At 39.4% G+C, this 22831-nt stretch overlaps 1 protein-coding gene across 2 annotated transcripts in view; it reads right to left on the bottom strand.

Moving 5' to 3' along the window:
• The window catches only part of LOC114658587 (docking protein 5-like), a 96877-nt gene that overhangs the window by 44710 nt on the left and 29336 nt on the right, over positions 1–22831 (bottom strand). For both annotated transcript variants that reach the window (XM_051933109.1, XM_028810611.2), the window contains exons 2-4: positions 22555–22662; positions 11374–11488; positions 11161–11280 (exon numbers count right to left, since the gene is read on the bottom strand). In XM_051933109.1, the coding sequence (XP_051789069.1) occupies positions 11161–11280; positions 11374–11488; positions 22555–22662 (343 nt within the window). The remainder of the gene's footprint in view (positions 1–11160; positions 11281–11373; positions 11489–22554; positions 22663–22831) is intronic.

Raw genomic sequence — 22831 nt, 5'->3', positions numbered from 1 at the left:
TATTCACAGCACATCACTTTTTCCACCTTTTGTTATGTTACAGCCTAATTCCAAAATGGATTAAATTCATTTTTTTCCTCAGAATTCTGCACACAACACCCCATAATGACAACGTGAAAAAAGTTTACTTGAGGTTTTTGCAAATTTATTAAAAATAAAAAAACTGAGAAATCACATGTTCATAAGTATTCACAGCCTTTGCTCAATACTTTGTCGATGCACCTTTGGCAGCAATTACAGCCTCAAGTCTTTTTGAATATGATGCCACAAGCTTGGCACACCTATCCTTGGCCAGTTGTGCCCATTCCTCTTTGCAGCACCTCTCAAGCTCCTTCAGGTTGGATGGGAAGCGTCGGTGCACAGCCATTTTAAGATCTCTCCAGAGATGTTCAATCGGATTCAAGTCTGGGCTCTGGCTGGGCCACTCAAAGACATTCACAGAGTTGTCCTGAAGCCACTCCTTTGATATCTTGGCTGTGTGCTTAGGGTCGTTGTCCTGCTGAAAGATGAACCGTCGCCCCAGTCTGAGGTCAAGAGTGCTCTGGAGCAGGTTTTCATCCAGGATGTCTCTGTACACTGCTGCAGTCATCTATCCCTTTATCCTGACTAGTCTCCCAGGTCCTGCCGCTGAAAAACATCCCCACAGCATGATGCTGCCACCACCATGCTTCACTGTAGGGATGGTGCCAGGTTTCCTCCAAACGTGACGCCTGGCATTCACACCAAAGAGTTCAATCTTTGTCTCATCAGAGCAGAGAATTTTCTTTCTCATGGTCTGAGAGTCCTTCAGGTGCCTTTTGGCAAACTCCAGGCGGGCTGCCATGTGCCTTTTACTAAGGAGTGGCTTCCGTCTGGCCACTCTACCATACAGGCCTGATTGGTGGATTGCTGCAGAGATGGTAGTCCTTCTGGAAGGTTCTCCTCTCTCCACAGAGGACCTCTGGAGCTCTGAAAGAGTGACCATCGGGTTCTTGGTCACCTCCCTGACTAAGGCCCTTCTCCCCCGATTGCTCAGTTTAGATGGCCGGCCAGCTCTAGGAAGAGTCCTGGTGGTTTCGAACTTCTTCCACTTACGGATGATGGAGGCCACTGTGCTCATTGAGACCTTCAAAGCAGCAGAAATTTTTCTGTAACCTTCCCCAGATTTGTACCTCGAGACAATCCTGTCTCAGAGGTCTACAGACAATTCCTTTGACTTCATGCTTGGTTTGTGCTCTGACATGAACTGTCAACTGTGGGACCTTATATAGACAGGTGTGTGCCTTTCCAAATCATGTCCAACCAACTGAATTTACCACAGGTGGACTCCAATTAAGCTGCAGAAACATCTCAAGGGTGATCAGGGGAAACAGGATACACCTGAGCTCAATTTCGAGCTTCATGGCAAAGGCTGTGAATACTTATGTGCTTTCTCAATTTTTTTATTTTTAATAAATTTGCAAAAATCTCAAGTAAACTTTTTTCACGTTGACATTATGAGGTGTTGTGTGTAGAATTCTGAGGAAAAAAATGAATTTAATCCATTTTGGAATAAGGCTGTAACATAACAAAATGTGGAAAAAGTGATGCGCTGTGAATACTTTCCGGTTACACTGTATATGTTTGCATTGAAGGAGCTGCTTTTAATCTCATTGTACATGTGTATAGTGACAATAAAAGGCATTCTATTCTATTCTATTCTATTCCTCCAGGAACATAAATCGTGCATTGCTCTTACTTATGACTAACGGACCCTGGTGATCTTGTTGAAGTACTTTTTTTATAATGGTGTATTTACTGACTGTGGAAACATTTTACTTTTAAATATTCAGATTCTTTCGTTGGCTGGATTCCACAATTCCTCTCACTTATTATAAGAAGACAACCACAACTCTGGACTATTGTGTGAACTGCAGGAAGGCCTGGGGTGTGTATTTCACTGTATATATTTTCATTCACACTTATAGGGGTTATTATGTGTTGGGGAGGAAAAAAAATGTTGTTTTCATCTTTGTGTTTTTCATTTTAAAATTAAAATATATTTTTTTCTGGCTTTGCTAAAATCACCTTATAACTGTCTTTTTTATATGCACTGTATATATACATCTGACTGTTTAAAGTTGATTATATTAAAAGGGGCTATGGTGGGACTCTTCAATGGGTGATATTGACCTTCGCTTATATTAGTTGCCTTACAGTTTAGGAAGGTGAGTAGTAGTGATTTGCCCACTTTCAGCATTTTGGGTCCAATTCATTACATGGTTACAACACACTTTTAGCAGGAGGAACCAAATTAAGGTGCTACCAAGAAGTGGTGGTAAAAGATGTGGCGCCTCTGAGGACTTGGATTCAGTTCTTGACTAGCTATGTGAACCCAGATCTCTGGAGCTGTAAGGAGCTGCACTCTTGTGCCAATCAATGAAAGGGGATATCCCTTTTTAAAATACAGTATATCAAGTAATGTAGCCATTAAGGAAAACCTAATATTACATTGATTTGTTCAATGATTTAATTTTATTAACAAACTGAAAAAGTTTTTTTTTTTTAATTTAAATGTACATGCTTAGAAACTCTAGTGAAATTACTATAATAAACACCCTCAAGGGAATCATTTCTTGAGTAATACTTCTGAAAGCTTAGAGTGTGAAAATGCAACAGACTAAAATATTTAGTGCTAATTGGCAGTTATACAGTATATGCTTCTCATTAATGATTTTGTTTTAATTTGCTAGACCTTAGGTCTTATTGATTAAAAAAAACACTTCACATAACTAATATATATCGCTTAAACTTGTGTTTGAAGAAGCGCTCAGCTGGCATGAGGTTACTGGGGCAAGGGCATCATCGGCAAGGACATCATATCCCTATCTTAATTTATTACAGGCATCACCATATTCTGCTATTTAGTATTTCAGATGTCTTGGGAAGCAAACTTGAAGGCATCAGAGGGCATACTACATGTGATATCACAGGTGTCCATCCATCCATCCATTGTCTCCCGCTTATCCGAGGTCGGGTCGCGGGGGCAGCAGCTTGAGCAGAGATGCCCAGACTTCCCTCTCCCCGGCCACTTCTTCTAGCTCTTCCGGGAGAATCCCAAGTCGTTCCCAGGCCAGTCGAGAGACATAGACCCTCCAATGTGTCCTGGGTCTTCCCCAGGGCCTCCTCCCGGTTAGACGTGCCCGGAACACCTCACCACGGAGGCGTCCAGGAGGCATCCTGATCAGATGCCCGAGCCACCTCATGTGACTCCTCTCGATGCGGAGGAGCAGCGGCTCTACTCTGAGCCCCTCCCGGATGACTGAGCTTCTCACCCTATCTTTAAGGGAAAACCCAGACACCCTGCGGAGGAAACTCATTTCAGCCGCTTGTATTCGCGATCTCGTTCTTTCGGTCACTACCCATAGCTCATGACCATAGGTGAGGGTAGGAACATAGATTGACTGGTAAATTGAGAGCTTTGCCTTGCGGCTCAGCTCCTTTTTCACCACGACAGACCGATGCAACGCCCGCATTACTGCGGATGCCGCACCGATCCGCCTGTCGATCTCACGCTCCATTCTTCCCTCACTCGTGAACAAGACCCTGAGATACTTGAACTCCTCCACTTGGGGCAGGATCTCGCTACCAACCCTGAGAGGGCACTCCACCCTTTGGTCTCGGATTTGGAGGTGCTGATTCTCATCCCAGCCGCTTCACACTCGGCTGCAAACCGATCCAGAGAGAGCTGAAGATCACGGCCTGATGAAGCAAACAGGACAACATCATCTGCAAAAAGCAGTGACCCAATCCTGAACCCACCAAACCGGACCCCCTCAATGCCCTGGCTGAGCCTAGAAATTCTGTCCATAAAAGTTATGAACAGAATCGGTGACAAAGGGCAGCCCTGGCGGAGTCCAACTCTCACTGGAAACGGGTTCGACTTACTGCCGGCAATGCGGACCAGGCTCTGGCAACGTTCGTACAGGGACCGAACAGCCCTTATCAAGGGGGCCGGTACCCCATACTCTCGGAGTACCCCCCACAGGATTCCCCGAGGGACACGGTCGAATGCCTTTTCCAAGTCCACAAAACACATGTAGACTGGTTGGGCAAACTCCCATGCACCCTCCAGGACCCTGCTAAAGGTATAGAGCTGGTCTACTGTTCCGCGACCAGGACGAAAACCACACTGTTCCTCCTGAATCCAAGGCTCGACTATCCGACGGACCCTCCTCTCCAGGACCCCTGAATAGACTTTTCCAGGGAGGCTGAGGAGTGTGATCCCTCTGTAGTTGGAACACACCCTCCAATCCCCCTTCTTAAAGAGGGGTACCACCACCCCGGTCTGCCAATCCAGAGGCACTGTCCCTGATGTCCATGCAATGTTGCAGAGGCGTGTCAACCAAGACAGTCCTACAACATCCATAGAAATGTCAACACACACATCCCTTAATTATCCAAAATTTTAGATATTGAGAGTTTTCTGTGCCTTTTTCTTTTGGAGTATTTCTGGTGTTAAAATGACTTAGCTTTGTTTAAAATTTCTTTTATTTTCGGCTCTGTGTTTAGAGTTTGACAAAAGATCAGTTTTAGAGTTTGACAAAAGATCAGTTTGAATTCCTGATTACAAACTTGTCACGTTTTCATATCCTATCTCTTCTCCTGATCCCTTTCATCAAAAAAATCTCCCTTTGTTTCTCTGCAGCCAGAACTGGCACAGCTAAAGTGAAATCTTGCATCAAGCTTCCAGAGGAGAGGAAGACCCACAATGTTTTAGAGAGAGCAATATATGGAGACAGTGTAAACAGGCAAAGACTTGAAGGAGCTGGAACAGCAAGAAATCCAGCAGGTATCACAGATGCTTTACTAGAGTGATAAGATGGACTAAAGAAGGCTGGCAAGAGACTACAAGACCTAGCAACACAGGGTGCCCACTTGTAAATGAAAGGGAATTGGTGCCTCCTTGAAGCAGAGATCATGAGAGTTAGCCAGGTGATCAGAACAACACAGATTGGTTCAAGTTGTCCGTTTAAAGAAATCTTTCAGAGAGATGGTAAGTTAAGGGCTACTAAAGGCACAGGGATAGAAGAAGACTAGGAAGAGAAAATTCTAGAATGTTGTCTCTTTAACAAAATAAGATTGGCACTGGACTCCTAAAGTTATTCTGGGAATTGGAGGGAAGGAATGTCAGGAATCACTTTAATCTAGACTAGAGAAGAGAACTAGAAAGAAGCTTTATTGGCTGAAGGAAAAGGCCAGTGTCTTAAAAAAAGAGGACAACAGAGAGAGAAAGAAAAAGAAGCAGAAGTGGCCCTTTGTAAGCTTGTAAATGGTAAGAATAACAGAATTGAATTTTGATGGGAAGAACTGGGTGAGCCACATTACCAGACAAAGGATCACAAATCAAAGTTTTGTTTTGCTTCTATTTTTGTACCTCATGTTTTGTCTTTTTTATCAATCTCTTTTTGTTTACAAATATCTACTCTCTATATATAAATATATTAAGCTTAAAAGTGCAATGATTTTGTGTAATGATTTTATGTGACGTTTTAATGTCACGTTTTTTTGTCACGCTTTAAATTGGGCTTGTTTTAAAACCTACATATATATGTTTGGTATCATTCTTTTCAGAATTTATAGAATTTTAAAGTGATGTTGTTAAATTTTCAGATTCCTATTCCATTTTTAAATTATAAACTAAAAAATATCAAGAACTCACATCCTGCAAGACGAGACTTTGTGCCGGAGCCAGAAATATAAGACAAAGATTAGGACAGTTGCTGTACAGGCTTTTAAAAGTTCGAAACGCCGTGCGAGATGCAGATCATGCGGCACGGCAGCAGCAGCAAGCCAGCAGCTGATCGAGCAAAGAGGAGGTAAAAAAAAACTGTATTTGTTTCCCGTTGTATCACCGTTTAAGAGGGGGTTTCGGAGGAGCGACCGCATCTCCTTGGGGTGCATTCAGCCCCCCTCTTCACAACGTGAGCGGGAGAGACACGAAGTGTCTGGTGCGTAGCGCAGGTCGGGGGGGTTGGTGAGTGAAGCGAGCAGGGGGCGAACCCTCTTGTGTATTTATTTGTTCATACCTTTGAACTCCATAGCATCATCCTAGTTTGAAACATGGCACAAAGGCACCCACTCCTGTTATTATATATACAGTACCAAAAACATTCCTTTCATGATTTACTCTGTTAGTGCAAATTTTTGACACTGAGTGGTTTTAGGTCCTGAAGCAAAACCTAATATTAGATAAAGAACCGCCAAATGTTAAGATTTTAGGAGTGCCTTTTCATTTTTTTTTTTTGCCCATTTTGTTATACTCTCCTTCCCTCATCTTTCTTCTGTTCTTACTGTTTTGACCTGATTCCTTTCCCCAGATTTACCCAATTAGCTCATTTCACACTTATGCCTTTTTTCTTCTGGGAGGAGTCATCATTGGGTAAATTTTCTTCCAGTTAATCTAAGCAATGCCAGAATCGCGAAAAAAGAACCTCTGTAATATTCCTCCTCTGTGTTCAAACTCATAAACTTTCCCACTGATGAAAACTTGTAAAGGTAATAGATCTAAACAATCAAAAGAGATAAATGAACACATTTTTTATACGCCATTGCAGCACTTACATTTATAGCCAGCACTTTATATCTAATGAGTACATAAAGTTTATGTGCTGCCTTAAGACTGATGCTGTGTCTCTATAAGTTTAGTGTTGCATTAACATGGGAATCAGCTTTTGAAAGGGCAAATGTGTTGTGGAAGTCCCTGTGGACAGGAAACAGCACAGCACGGGCCTTCTCAATGGAGCATGATGATGCAGCAGCATATACAACTTAGTGTAATGTAACAATGTTATTAAACTATTTTATTCTGACTGATAACATGAACCATAAGTGGTGTGTGTTTGCTTACTTCATAACAGGAACTTAATAACTCACATACAACAAACATGAAAACACTTTTGAAAACAATGGAACAATAAAAGGTCACTAGGAAAACATACTGTAGATCAAATGTTATAAGATTTCAACTAAGTTGCCTTGTTCATTCTATATTACAATACACTGACAGCTTTCGAGATGGACGAAGCTAATGTTAGCTTGTAAATAAGAAGGTTTATAGACTTACCTTAGTAATTTTGAAAGAATTCCTCCACAGAAATTATACCATCCTTGTTCAATTTTGATGCTTTTGTTATGTAATACTTTTCAATGATACTTCGTACATTGCAAAAATCAATTATTAGAAATGGAAATTGAGAAGTGGAATAAAAGCAATTTATTTCTTATATATACTAGGAATGCCTCAATGAGCTTTAACAGGCCCTGTTTTTTGCCAGCCTGCCAGCCTTGACTCCATAAAAAATGCATATTTTTCCCAGAATTATTTCTCTTTGCATACCTAAATCCCAGAATTTAACACTGTTTCAAAACATGATGTTATTCCCATCGTTTGTTTAGCTGCTGTAAGACAGAACAGATCTAAGAGCCCCCTTTTCTAAAGTAGTCTCAACTTTGGCCCGTAATGTCCTCAAAAATGTTTCGTCACTTGCTTGCCCTTGCACCTTATTTTCATTCAGAGCACCTCTTCAAAGTGGTTACTAAGGCTTCTCTCTCACTAACTCAGGGTGATGTCCTGACAGCACGATGACCTATGACTCCTGTGCCTGCATTGCTTTCTCCCAACTTTTTCTCTTTAAATACACACAATTAAAGGTAATGCTAATTTCTCACTTAAGAACTCTATACAATAGAGTTATGGAGCTGAATTTATGTTTCCTACACATTATCACCACTCTTGGTTGTTGGTACGATTTTCTTACTATGGACTGCTGTGTTTGCTTTATACAAGATATTATGTCACATATGCCAACCAGAAACTTTTACTTTTGTGACATTCTACTGAAAAGCTTGGGTATTTCTGGCTAGTACAGTATATCTGACCCTAGAGTCAAGATCATTGACTTTTATTGAGCGAAGAAAAGCCTCCTGTTTTTGGATTTTTTTTTGGATCTTTTGTGACTTAATGGTATTTATGGTACATATGGAGACATTTTGGCAGGCTGGCCTTATGGCTTCGTACCCCTTTCTAGATCGATAGATAGCAACAGTTCTCTGATCTTTTCAGGTATTGTATTTCATTGTAGCATTATGTGCTTGTTGATTTGTTGTGCTGGAAACATCAGCAACAACAACATTTATTTATGAAGCATGGTTTCATACAAATTATGTAGCTCAAAGTGCTTCACAAGATGAAGAAGGAAAAAAGAAAAATATAAAAATAAGATTAGGCAATACTAATTAACAAAGAATAAAGTAAGGTCTGATGGCCAGGAGGACTGAAAAAACAAAAAAAAAACAGAGAAAAAAACAAATAAATCGGCGGGTGTTCCGACTCAAAGTAAGATTGATATTAACCAGGACATGCTGCAATCAAGCCTGGCTGTGTAGTATGAGCTTAATATCATTTTTTATATAACTAGGAAGAAAATAATTTTTTCACAAGCTGTCAGTTATTTTTGAATAACTGTATTCATTAGGCAAATTCAATAAGTTAATTTGTTAATTTAAGTATTGACCAGGGGAGGTAGCGTATCCAGAGCATTACCTCCCTCTGAGCACTAGGTGGCAGTCCCCCTGGGTTGCAACAGTGCCTTGGACTCCCCAAGGGCTCCATGGGAGCCGGAGTTTGGTGCTTCCCTTTTGGGTTCTGTGGGCACCGCCTGGGGGTACTGCAGCTGCTGCTGAGCCCTTGTTTACAGCACCTCCGCCACACCCAGAAGTGCTGCCAGAACTAGGCCAACGAGCACCAGGAGCACTTCCGGGTGCCTTATAAAAAGAGCCAGCAGCCACTACTCCAGGAGCCAGAGTTGGGTGGGAGAAGACGAAGCCTTCCAGGAGGAGTGGAGGAAATGAGAAAAGAAAAAGAGAGAAAGAAGAGAAGAATGTTTAGTGTTGGACTGTGTTTGACTATGTTGTACACGTGGGAAATGGGGGACGGTGTTTCCCACGGGGAAAACAAAGGAAAATAAAAAGCGTGTGTTTGCACTTGTGGTCCATTTTCTGTCTTTGTCAGGCTTGGCGTGGCTGATGCACCTCCTGGTGGTCCACAGTGTCTTTTGTCTAATTTTAGATTTCATTTGAAGACCTGAAATACATACTGTGTCACATGTATACAGTAATAAAAGAAATGAGGAAAGGGGAAAGTACTTTTTCATGGCTGAGCATAATAAGAATATAGTATGTATTAACTAGAGGAGCCAATATTGGTACATTTTGATGAAGCAGTATAAGGCTAAGACTAAGAAAAATGAGGAATAAAGGGCAGGCGAATCTGTGTAAGAGCACCAGGCACTAACTAGAACAGTAGAATATTAGAATTATGGTGACAAGAACAGGCGATTCAGCCCATCAAACTTGTTCATCTTATTCATTTAGACTGTCCAAAATAACATCAAATCAATATTTAAAGGTCCATAAAGACCCACTATCTACCACAATACTTGTGTCCCAATGTTCTTGCTGCAAAATCTATTTTAAAGTAACAACTGGGGCCTACTGTACTAATTCCTTTTATAATTTCACAAAACTTCAGTCAGTTGCATAAACTGAAAAGGTTCACCTCCTTCATGTACAGTATATACACCTATCAGCCACAAAATTAAAAACAACTGACTAGTGAAGTGAATGACATTCATTATCTTATTACAGTGGCACCTGTTAAGGGGTAAAAAATATTACACAGTAAGTGAACAGTCAGTGCTTGAAGGTGATGTGTTAGAGGCAGGAAAAATGGGGAAGTGAGTGACTTTGACAAGATCCGAAGTGTACTAGCTAGATGACTGGGTCACTCCAAAACTGAAGGACGTGTGGTGTGTTCCCAGTGTGAAATGGTTAGCATCTACCAAAAGTGGTCCAAGAAAGGATAAATGATGTACTGGCGACAGGGTCATGTTGCCCAAGGCTATATGATGTGTGTGAAGAGTGAAAGCTAGCTCATTTGGTCCGATCACACAGAACAGCTACTGTAGTATAAATTTTTGAAAAACTTAATGCTGGTCATGAGAGAAAAGTATCAGATCACACAGTGCATCACATCTTGCTGAATATAGGGCAGTCAGAGGAGCCATGCTGACCCCTGTACCCCACAGAAAGTGCCTACAATGGACATGTGAGTGTCAGAACTGGACCATGCAGCAATGGAAGAAAGTGGCTTTGTCTAATGAATCACATTTTCTTTTAGATCATGTGGATGGATGGGTGTATGTGCTTTGTTCACCTGGGGAATACTGTAGATAGCAGCAGGATGTGCTATGGGAAGAAGGCAAGCCAGAAGAGACAGTGTGATTTTCTGCTGGGAAACCTTGGGTCCTGGCATTCATTCACCTGACTAAAGATTGTTACACTTTTCATGGCAACAGTATTCCCAGTGGCTTCTTTCAGCAGGATAATGCAACCTGCAACACTGCAACAAATGTTCAGGAACTGTTTGAGAAACATGACAAAGAGTTCAAGGCATTGACTCGGCCTCCAAATTCCCCACTATGCAACTCACTGGACTTAAAGGACCTGCTGCTAATATCTTGATGCCATATACCACAGGACACCTTCATAGGTCTTGTGTAGTCCTGTCTCAATGGGTCAGAGTTGTTTTGGTGGCACAAGGTAAAGTGAAATAATATTAGGTATGTGGCTGATTGGTGTAAATTTCAGTGTAACGTTTGCTAAAGTTTATACATTAGAAATAACTTGCCATTGTAAACTTTTGTTTAAATAATACTTTAGGTGCAGCTTAGAGAGGCATCAAAGTTTTAGTTCACCGTAAGGTGACATTTTAAAAGTTTTGTGTACTTTTTTTTCATCTATAGTAGAAGTTTCACAGATTATAATATACTGTCGAAATAACCCACAGTTCCTTTCTTTTTATTCTTTGTATGTCTTTCTTGGTAGTTTGGAGTACAGTAAGAATTCTCAATAAAAGTTACCTGAGGATAAATTGAAAAACCCAATTGTCTGGGGACTCTGCGGGTTTTGGGCACCACAGACATTGCAACTGAGCTTTAAGGTCATTCAATGTCAATTGAGGTACTAGGAATGCCCTATCATTATTGTGTTTCTTTTTTCATTTATAAAATATAAACCACACAACTATAGATTCAAAGTTATTCTTTAAGTGTGATCTCACTAGCATTGTACTCCACTTACCACTGCGCTCCTGTATGAGTCCAGCAGCCAACAAGTCTGGATGACCCAAATTCAGATCAAGCTTCCGGCTTCCAAAACACTCCTTATGTAGAACTTTGCACCAGTCATTAGCTTCCATTTCTTTTATTGGAAAAAAAGGAAAGAAAAAAAAATCAAGCACAAATTATTTTTTGTGTCTCTTTTTTTTTAAGCAGGATTTTCTGGCAAACGTACCTGAGTCACAAGCAAAAGTCTTTGAGGTGCCATCATTGAAAGTGATTGCTACTGCATGCTTTTTGGTGCCCTTAGGCACTCGACTAACACTTTTTATGTTATTTAGCTCTGTCACCTAGAAATAAAAAGAATAAACAATTTAGGAAAATACACAGTATCTGCTGCATAACAGTGTAATGCATTATTAATATATCAGGTTTTTCCTTCCTGATCCATAATACGACAATATGTGGCAGCTAAAAGGACTCAGAGAAGGAAGAAAGTCATGCAGTATTAACGCATGACTAAAGCAGTGAGAAAGTGCTCAAAAAATATAATCCATTAAAGCTGAAAGATAAGTCAAGTGGTGAAAGGACAAGCAGGCCAAGTTGATCCATTTAGAGAAATAAAACAAGTCACGGCTGTGAGCCATGGGATGAAAAAAAGAGGACACCTGCTGACCAAGAAGACTTATTTTACATTTGAAAATTTAGAGCTGTATTGGCCTCTCTGTTTTCAGAAGTGAATATTGAATTTTCAGAACTCACTGTGTCTGCCAGGATACTTTTTAAACTGAACTTTAAAAGTTCATATACTGCAAGAACTTTTTTCATTCAGCATATATAGTACTATTTTTTGTTTTTATAAAAACAGATGTAATTTGAATCTCTTAGAACAGCATACTATGATCCAACTTTATGGTTTAAAGGCATACTTCACCCCAAAATAATATTTTTTTTGGTATGCTACTTACCCCATGTAGTTTGTAGTGATGGCCGGGAAAAAAATTTAATCTCCTGTTATCATGCAGAATGGAGATGAAAAAGTTTCTGAAACAATACAAGTCTGTGATGACCAACATCAAACAACATTAAATAATATCCAAATGTCCATGAAAGAAATTCACAGTACTTGTGTCGCATAATTCAGATTGAAATTATCCATTATTATGCTCACAGTGCCCCAAACACATGTATTTTAACTAAAATATTGTTAAATAAGTCACTTCTGGAGAATGCTCTCATGAACTAAATCAAAACACCTCAGACATGAACAAATATTTGATTTGTAGATCCATAGTCCATCATTAAATTTATATTCATATCCAAAACTGGAGTACCTTGGAATTATTTAAGCATTTCAGAAGTCTGAGGCGTATTCTTTTTCCTTTAACATTTAATCTGTACACGTCTCTCATTGAATATCGCACTGTTGATATCACATGAAACATAATGTTAACCAATGAATAAGCTGTTACTGGACTGGACACATGACCACTGAATGGACATTAGAACATTAGAAAAATTGTGACAAGAACAGGCCATTCAGATCAACAAGCAAGTCCATACCATCTGCCCAGATTGTATAAAATTAACATCAGCTTAAGAGCTGAAGGTCCTACTTTCCACCACACTGCACAATTGTTTATTTCAATTGTTTATGGTTCTTTGCATGAAGAAAAACCTTCTAACATTTGTGCAAAAAAAGTTTCCAACCATTTGTACGTGGTCTTGTTTGAAAAACTGATTTTAAAATTACAACTAGGATCCACTGCACTGCACTTTTCACAATTTTAAACACATCAGTCACGTCTACTCTTAATCTTCATTTGCTTAAACTTAAGAGGTTCAAGTCCTTCAGTCTCTCCTCATAGTTTATACCTGTTAGTCCCAGAATCATCCCAGTCACTCTTCTTCTTCTAACACTGTTTTTTGTAGCCCATAGACCAAAACTGAACACAGCGCTTACAATTAAGGGCTCACCAATGCGTTACATAACTTGTACTCAACACATCATGATGTATAACCTCACATTCCATTTGCTTTCTTGATCATTTCAAAACACTGTCTGGCAGTTGATAATGACAAGTCCACTTTGACTCTTAAATCCTTCTCATCAAGGGTATTTTCAAGTTTCATACATCTCATTTCTGTATTCAAATCTAATATTTCTACTTCTTTTATGTAATTCTTTGCATTTACTAACTTTAAATTTCATCTGCCCAGGCCTGCAATGCTGTCCAGGTCCCTATGTGTATTTAGGGAGTATCCAATTCAAATACTCTGGCACATCTGAACACATTTCATTTTACTTTATGTGAGCATTTTCCAAATATGACACATTTTATAATATTTTAGTAAAAAAAAAAAAAAACATGTGTTTGTGATGTTGTGATTACCCAATGTGTTTTGAAGTTCATGTGAGATAGGGCTGGTGTTAGTAATTTATATTCTCGTGTGAAATGTGACTTTCATATCAGCTGTGATTAAGTAAAGAAAATGTGCTAATAGGAAAAGGAGATAAATGTTAGTAGTGCATACTGCATTTAATTCAGATATATTCAAGTATTAAGAGCAAACTACAAGTTTCTTCAGAGGTTAAGTAACTTATTTATTGGATAGGATGCTGTGATAAGCTGGTAGCAAAGCACGAATTTAATAAATAATCGCATGTCCCAGACAGTGCAGGCTCTGAGAGGATGCAGGTACTCGTGTGAGTATGCACCCACGCTCCGAGGTTGATTGGGGGGTTTGGCTGATCATGTATTCATGTGCAAATGCGAGCAGGACATTCAAGTGCTTCATTTATATCTTGGAACAGATTGAGGACAGCACCTGCACCCAATTGGTTTTCTGAAGTGAGCCTGCATGGCAGAAAAGAAGGAACAGTTAATGAAAAGAGAAAGTTTCAGGATTGAGGAGGAGCCTGTGTGAGTGGAATGGAAGCAGGCAGTTGGGTAGACGGTCCAGGATCGTTGGGTCACCCCTGGTCCCAGATCGTTCAGCAGGAGTGACCCAACGATCCATGTGGGCTCCAGCTTAAGGCTGTGTGGTGGTAAAGGACGGGAGATGGAGCATGGTGCAGAGTGGCACCCCACTGAATGCCAAGGGACTGGCAATGTCAATCCAAGCTGTGTTATGGTTCATGATGCCTATTGGTGGACGTCAGCCCCGGCCGCAAAGATCCTGTCTGGAATAAGCAGAGGAAACACCAGTTTTTAGAAAGGAGGCACTGTGGCTCGGATTTGGTTTTTAAAGTATAGATGATGCCTGGGATTTTAACCTTGTTTTTATTGGATGTATTTATTAGACATATTAACCTTCACAATCACAGGATTTTATGGGTTATTTATTTGAAGGTCTTTTGCACTGTACTGACACTTTTTCTGGATTAAAGCACTGAATCATTTTGCACCAACCATTTGCTGACTGTGTGTGTCCTCATTTGTCCGTTTCATCCTTGGGTAAGTTATCGGTGGTTCCTGGTTCAAGAGGCTCCCAGAAGTGATGGGTGGCTAACTTGACAGCATGAGAAAAAGACTGCAATAATTTTGTGTGGAACTTAAATACATATTTAAAAAGTATGTTCAATTGCTGATACAGAAAACTTATTGTAGTTGTGATGTAATTATCACAACATCATAAGGTAATGAAAAGTTTCTGGAAGTTACTGTAAGACTGGTTTATAAATACAGTAGTTAAATAAAAATATACATTTTACTATAGCCTTGTACATCTTCCCATTTTTCTTCCATAATGAACATGCATTTATATGAATTACTCATTCATCATTTTTTAAATCCGATTAATCCATTATAAAGGGCATGGAGGGGCACGGCCTATCCCAGTAACATTTTGTAAGGGCAACTGGTGACATTAAATAGGCCCTGTGTGGGTAGGTGACTGCAAGGTTACACTGTTCAGGTCTGGGTCCCATCCTTTCTAAAAAGCTACTGGCATAGTCTACAGCCACCCTGACACTAAATTAGACTAACTACCTCTTAAAATGGAATGATTAGATGGTATATGAAACATGCTGCTGCTAAACTAAATTAGAACATCTCTCTGAAACAGTTATAAAGTTCTTCGCACCACCTCCTGCTGCACGAGAATGAATCTCTCCATATATGATGATACAATTTCTGGTAGAAAGTTACTGTGAAGAGGCACCAAAACACTACATTGAAATTGTGACTTCTCAACAAGGTAAAATCATAAACCAGAGAGGCAGAGAATGGACTGGTGTTTTATCATGGTTGCATTGTTTGTTTCAAGCATTGTTTTGGATGTTTGAAATGTTGTACTGCTTTCTTTACAGTTACAAAAATAAACTGATCATACATAATTTGAATGAATTATAAATGAAAAATATAAATTCAAAAATGTTCCAAAGTTGTATAATTGAAGTTCTTTTATTTAAAATCTAAGGATCATTTTTTAACGGACAAAGGAACCTTACTTCATTTAGAGTTCTTATAGTCCTCATCTACATAAAAGATAGTTGTGAGCAGCACGTAGTTTAACATCGAGACCATCAATCAAGTCAGCATCTAACTTGTTTAAAATATCCCATAAGTAGTACCAGACCTACTGTAATTACAAGTTTAGTTATTAACTGTGTTTAATGATTGACTAAATGTTATTCTTTTTCTCATAAGATGTCCTTGCCAAATTTTTAATTGCTATTAATTTTTATTTTAGATGTAATGATTTATTTATTTATGTACCTACAGTGCCTTCAAAAGGTACTCAGACCCCTACACAATTTAAATTGGCCACCTCCACTCCTGTCTCGCAAGCTCCGTCATTCTCCCACCCAACTCCGGCTCCCTGATTGGAGTGAGGGGCCCCTTTTATTCAGTCCCAGGTGGCCCCTGATTAACATCCGGCAGCACTCCCGGGTGTGTCGGAAGTGTTGCAAGGGAATTCCGTCCTCCTTCCAGGCAGCATTCCCAAGTGTGGCAGAAGTGCTGTATGCTCAACTCCAGGGGCTATCCAGGTTCCCCTTGGCGGTGGCCACAATGGAGCATAGGGTTGGATTCCCCCATCTCAGTGGCCCCCATACAACCCAGGGGCGCTGCCCCCTTGTGACCCAGGGAAAACACTGCCCTTCTTCTGGTACTCCCGTAGTTCCGGCATCCCGGTGGGGCAAGGTCCCTGAACATCTGTCACAATAGTCAGAACAAAAAGGACAAGAGAGCCTAAACAGGTTTGGGGTAGCCACCCCGTATATTGTGGTTTGCTGCTGGTTAGGCAAAGAAATCGAATTTCAGCTGAGTACAAGATGGAACTGACGTATATAGGTGACAAAATAGCGGCTTTAAAGTTAGGCAGAGAAAATGAGGTTGGGGTAGTAGCCTGCTAAGCCAAGAAAGGCTTGGACTTGCCTCTTGGTCTTCAGACAGGGCCATTTCAATATGGCATCAAGTTTGGAACACTGTGACCTCACAGTACCCCAGCCCACCAGGTAGCCTAAATATTTGGCTTTATTAAATCCAAAGAGGCATTTCTTTGAATTAATCCAAAGTCCGGCATCACCTAGTGCCCGTAATACCGCTTGGACCTACTGTGAGTATTCCTCCCATGTGCTGGAATAGATGACCATATCATCCAAGTAGGTAGCACTATATGAGTTATGAGGACGGAGCACCTTATCCATCAGATGCTGGAAGATTGCTGGTGCCCCATGTAATCCAAATAAAGTGGAAGGACATGATACTGCCAGTGACTGCTAGGGGTGCTAAACGCAGTCTTAGCCTTTGCGGAGTCCATTAACGGAACCTGCCAACACCACTTCGTCATATCAAGTGTGGTCAAATATTCAGCCTGTTTCACCCTCTTAAGGAGGTTGTCCACTAGTGGCATCAGATAGGCATCAAATTGGGAGACTTGATTAAGTTGACCGAAGTCATTGCAAAACCTCCAGCTCCTGTCAGGCTTAGTGACCAAGACGATAGGACTGGACCAGGGACTATGACTTTCCTCTATTAATCCTAGTTCTAGCATGCTCTTGTTCTCAAGTTCCACTTTGGCTCTTTTTATATATATTTTATAGTTCTTGTTCAGTGTTTAAAATAAACTAAAACATTTTTAAAAGGATGTGTTTGATTGCATATTCTTCACTGGATATCACGTAGAGGTTGTCCCCTAGGATCTTTTTTGGCTATCTTTCCATCCATTTTTTAAACCATTTCACCTCATGAGGACAGTGGTGGAACAGACTTTCCTTTCAATGGAAACAGACCATAATATCTACTGGAGATTCCCACAAATATGCAGGTAAATTTTAAGATATTCAGTTGATAATCTGCAGCTATCATCAATAAAGACTATCTGCAATAGGAAGCTTTTTGTTTGTAATATATTCCAGCAGAACATATCTGGGAGTTTAAATTACTGTACATTAACTAAACAAAAGTCTATGAAAATGTGGAGTGAGCATTACTGGACATCATACTCAATATAGAAAAATATTCATTTTAGCCAGATGAACTGTAAGTAACTAACTCCCAGTTAGCTTTCATTGTATTTGATAAACCAGTTGTTTAGGTGTTGAATATTTTACATCAGGCTTTACTCTCTCCAGCAGCAGACTACTGGATAGTTACTCTGTATCCCCAGCCTTAGTGTGCTCTCTTGGTTTTGTGCTGTAGCCTTATTTTAGTGAGTCATGTTCAATATACCTTCTGTAGGAAGAGCCTGTGGTGCATACCCTTTTTTTATACAGCTAAGATTGCTTTTTGTATTCCTGTTCTGTTCTAAAGTCTTTCTGGTTGACCAGGTTTTTCACTCAAATGCAAAAAATAAGCAATCCCTTTCAAGAAACCTAATTTTCTCTGTTTGTATCCATAAAAATGTACAATAAGGACTTCTGCCAATTTGTAACTGTAGTTGGGGATACTTGAATCTCCTGCATTGGCTCTCTCGCTTAGCCCCAGTCTGCTGGGCTCACGGCTTCTCCTGACCTCACCTATTAAAAAGTCATCAAAGTAATTAAACTCCTCCCTTGGCATTAGCTAGGATTGCAGTGATTGAAGTAATGCCAGCCTTGCTAAGAATAACCTTTGTGACCATCTGGTTTGACAAAGGATTTTACTAAGAGTTTAACTGTTGCAAGCATACCCTGAGCTAAGTCTGTACATCGATTTGTGAGGAAGGCTTGAAGTGCCTGTTTTTTGACTAGACAGCATGGGCGCCCAACAGTCAGTTCCAGTTTACCAGCATGTACTGACTGCTTCACAGTTCTGCCTTTCTCTTTACATCTATTTTTCCAAGGTTACTACACACTGGAGAAATTCCTAAAAACTACAAGCTACAGTATTCACCATTATACAATAACATAACTGAGTATGAAAATAACACACCACTTAGTTTAACCAGAATTTCCTACAAAGTAACTAAAGTGATAAAAAATAGCAGCCCTGTACCGGTTACAGGAATGAAATCAGCTTTGTTGTGTCAACAATTATGTGTTTGCGATTCGCATTTGTTTACAATGTGCACTCAAGTATTTCTTTTTGTGATTTTTGTCAATTGTATGTGCTCCCCCTTTAAAGTCTGCATATGCTAATATATATGTAAAGAATTTTGTAGGGCATCCCTGTTCAAAGTAAGCAGACAAACATGTAAATATACAATTTCAGAGGGTGGGGGGTTTCATTTCAAAATCTGAAGATATTAATGTATATTACAATGCAGTAGCTCCAACAACTCCTGAAATGCTTCATTGCTTGGTATCCTCGGTGCCAAAGCATCTTTTAAGTGTTGTGAGAAGGAATGCAAGTTTTATTGGAATGTGTTGCAGGCCTGAAATGCATTAATGGAGGTATATTAACAAATTAAATGAAGTTGTCCAGACAAAACATGAAAAATCTGGGGTTGAAACTGTCTTCAATGAATTAAAAGTCAAAAGTAAATTTAAGAATCACTGCATTTTATTTTTATTTGCACTTTCTTTATTTTGGGTTGTAAATAAAATACAAAGTTGACTGACTCATTCACTCACTAATCAACTAAAACAGTATTTCCCATTTAGTTGAAAAGCTAAAATTTCAGCAGTATCGTACATCTAAGTCAATAGGCATTGGCTAAGAAAGGACGTTTCAGTATATCAGTATTTAGGGGTAAGACCTGCCCGTAAAATAGAGAAAAACTAAACACCTCAAAAATCTGAAAAATGATTTGACTGAAATTTGGTGATGTTATAGTAAAAAAAAATTAATAAATAAAAATAAGCCGCACTGTGTTTTTTATTTGTTGATAATTTTTTTGTTGATATTTATTAATATTATGCTAACATATATAATAAGAGCACACTTTGTACAAATGGAGGATTACACTGAAGTATTTAACGGGCCAAACAGCTAACCACTAACCAATAAGGTGGACAGAAAAGTGAAGATGGGGTGATGTCCTCAACAGGAAAAAAGAGACATGATCATGTTTGGTGCGCACAGTCAGGTGTGACATGAAAGTTGAAAGTTCAGCAAAGCTCAAGCGAAATACGAACCTCAACGATTAGCAAACATACTATAAAGCTCCAATATGAAAAAGAGAAGTAGAGGTGGAAGTGGCGACCTTTGATCCAAGACAAACCTGGACCAACGCAGTGGCGTAGGTGGGGGAGTATGGGCTTCAGATGCTAATGCTGCGTTCAGGAGCTCTGGGACTATTTTGATCTCCTAATTGTAATGTTTCACTTTCCCACATCAATGCATTCACATTGGTTTTCTGTTAGACTACTCAGAGAAATGTGTATCATTTCACTCCATATGCAATTCAATCAGAAAATGTAATTTTGGCCTGACCATGTTATTATATGTTTTATTTTAAGCAATTTTAAACAATTGACTGAAAGTTCAGTGTTATATCACAGCACGGAAAATGTGGGTAGCTTTGTTTTGTCTGATTTGTTCCTCCAAAGGGAAGCCGAGAGTTCATATGGAATTTCCGACTCAGAAACTTGAATTTATTGTCTATCCAAGAGCATGTGAACTCTACATTAATCCCTTGATTTACTGCGCCCAGCCTCTGGTCTTTTTCTTGATTATATACATGATCTTTCTGCCCCAATCAGTGTCACACCATTATATGAATCTGCGTAAAAACCCAATACATAAAAGGCCATGCATAACAATGAAGATACACAAAACCCTTATACCTGAAAATTCTAGAAATGCCCCCTGGAGCATTAACCTTAACAGGGCACTCATGAGCTACTCCATTGTAATATATTTTCGCATCGTCAGACTTTGAAAGGGAACCCTAATCCTGCCCTCCGAAATTGTATATTTAAATGTTTGTCCGCTCTTTGTTGAATGGGGATGTCCCATCCCCCTGTTCTCCAAATTTTCTTTACATATATATTTGCATATGCAGACTTTGAAGGGGTCCTTCATACAATTGTAAAGTAAATTTAAGAATCACTTTCTTTTTTGTTTTTTGTTTTTATGATTTGCATTTTCCGTACATTTTTCTGATTTGGAGAAAAAAAATGAACCCACAATTATCTCTGAATTAACTTGAAATTGGCAAAACAAATTAGCCCCCATTATTGTTTATTCCATATTTAGCAAAAATTAGACTTTGCTTTAGAGTTTTGAATCAACAGAATATTTCGAATGATAACACAAATAAAAATTGCATGCACAAAAATGATGGGACACTTAACCTAATATTTTGTAACACAAACACTGCAAACAAGCTATTTCAGTAGCACCCATTGAGATTTCTACACCTGTCCACAAGTAGTTTGGCCCACTCTTCCTGAGCAAACTGCTCCAACTGTGTCAGGTTTGAATGAGGCCTTCTCCAGACTACATGTTTCAGTTCTTTTCAGAGATGTTTGATAGGATTCAGATCGGAGCTCATGGAAAGCCACTTGAGAATAGTCCAGTGTTTTTTTCTTAGCCATTCTTGAGTGCTTTTATCTGTGTGTTTTGGGTCATTATCCTGTTGGGGAATCAATGACCTATGACCAAGTTTTCTGACACTGCGCAGTATGTTTTACTCCTGAATGTCTTGATAGTCTTCAAATTAAATTGTTTCCTCCACAGACTCAAAGCACACCATGGCAGATGCAGCAACCCAACTCCAAAACATAACTGAGCCTCCTCCATGTTTCACAGTAGGTACAGAGTTCTTTTCTTTGAAAGCTTCACATTTTCGTCTATGAACATAGAGCTGGTATCACTTGTCAAAAAGCTCCAGTTTTCTCTCATCTATCTATAGGACATTCTATGCATTTTAGCAAGTTCCATTCTGGCTTCTTCAGGTTCCTCTTTCAACAGTGAAGTCCACCTGGGTCTTCTTTCATTGAGCCTACTGTCAGTCAAAAAGTGATGGATGGTGCGTTCAGACCCTAATGGACCATGACCTTAGAGTTCAGCTTGCATCTCTTTGGAAGTTGTCTTTGGCTTTTTGACTGCCTTTCTTACTATTCCTTTTTAACATTTTGGGGTCCATTTTTCTCCTGTGCCACATATGAGGAGGTTTGCTACAGTTCCATGGATCTTAAACATCTTAATAATATTTGCAACTGTTGCGGAACATCAAGCTGCTTGGAGTTGGTCTTCCAGCCTTTCCTTTTAACTTGCTGTCTATAATGTCTTCTATAATCTCCTCAGACAACGGTCTCCTTTGCTTTCTCTGTTCCATGATCAGTGCGAGACACACAATGATACCAAAAAGCAAAGTGATGACCTTTCTCCATTTAAAGTGGCTGAAATATAAATTGCACGGTTGGAGACATGTGTGATACTAATTAAAGAAAACAGCTACTTTGAAAAATCACTCTGATCCAATTATTTATAATCTTTTCTAGGGGTACCATCAAATGTGTTTTGCACATTTTAGAAGATCTGTGCAGAATACGCAATACTTGATTTCTTTTCACACTTGCTTTACTTTACTCACTGACATATTAAAGGCATGCAGGTGTACATGGGACAATTGCTTTTCATTTAATCACTTTTCAGGAGGCAAACAGCAGGGTCATTCCATTAGAAGGCCCACTCACACACACTGCACCAATTTTAAAACGCCAATTAACCTAAAACACGCTTTTGCATAAGTGAGAAGAAAATCTCATCCTCTTACTTAAGGTGTAGCTCTAGTAGTACAAAGTAGTTTAAATAGACATCTGTGACACGATTGTCCTTCCTCGGTTGATTTCTTTCTAGTCTTACCAGTATGCTAATGCTTGAAAAACTCATGATTAAGGACTAGATTTCACCAGAGTTAAGTAAATGGAAGTATGCTTATGTTTTAATAATAAAATTGATTTCTTTCTTGACCATAGTTTTTGTGCACAGTCTCCTTCATAATAAAGATTAGGACAAGCTGGGTAATTTCAGTCTGGGAAGACTGGGATCACTTTAATCGGGTCACCATGTAAAACATAGATACAAAACATTTGACTAACCTTGTGAGAGAATCGAAAATATGCAGCTCCTTCATCAGGAAACTTTTCAAGTCTCCTTGTTCCTTTGCTTGAAGCTGTCTTCAGAACAAGCCAGCACTTCTTGTAGATCTGTGAGGTTGAAAATAGCCAAATAATAAGTTAAAAAATGTATGGCAGGTGCATTCGGGGACTTGGTGAAATTGGTGGATCAGTTATTACATTTTTGTTCATTAAATATTTTCAAAACAATAAGTCATATTAAAAAATAATAGTGATAATATAATTCCATGTGTTAGCA

Source organism: Erpetoichthys calabaricus, chromosome 10 (assembly GCF_900747795.2).
Source record: "Erpetoichthys calabaricus chromosome 10, fErpCal1.3, whole genome shotgun sequence".
In the NCBI taxonomy this organism is placed as follows: Eukaryota; Metazoa; Chordata; class Cladistia; order Polypteriformes; family Polypteridae; genus Erpetoichthys; species Erpetoichthys calabaricus.
The sequence above is the reverse complement of the archived record's forward strand: the minus strand, read 5'-3'. Positions and strand labels throughout refer to the sequence as shown.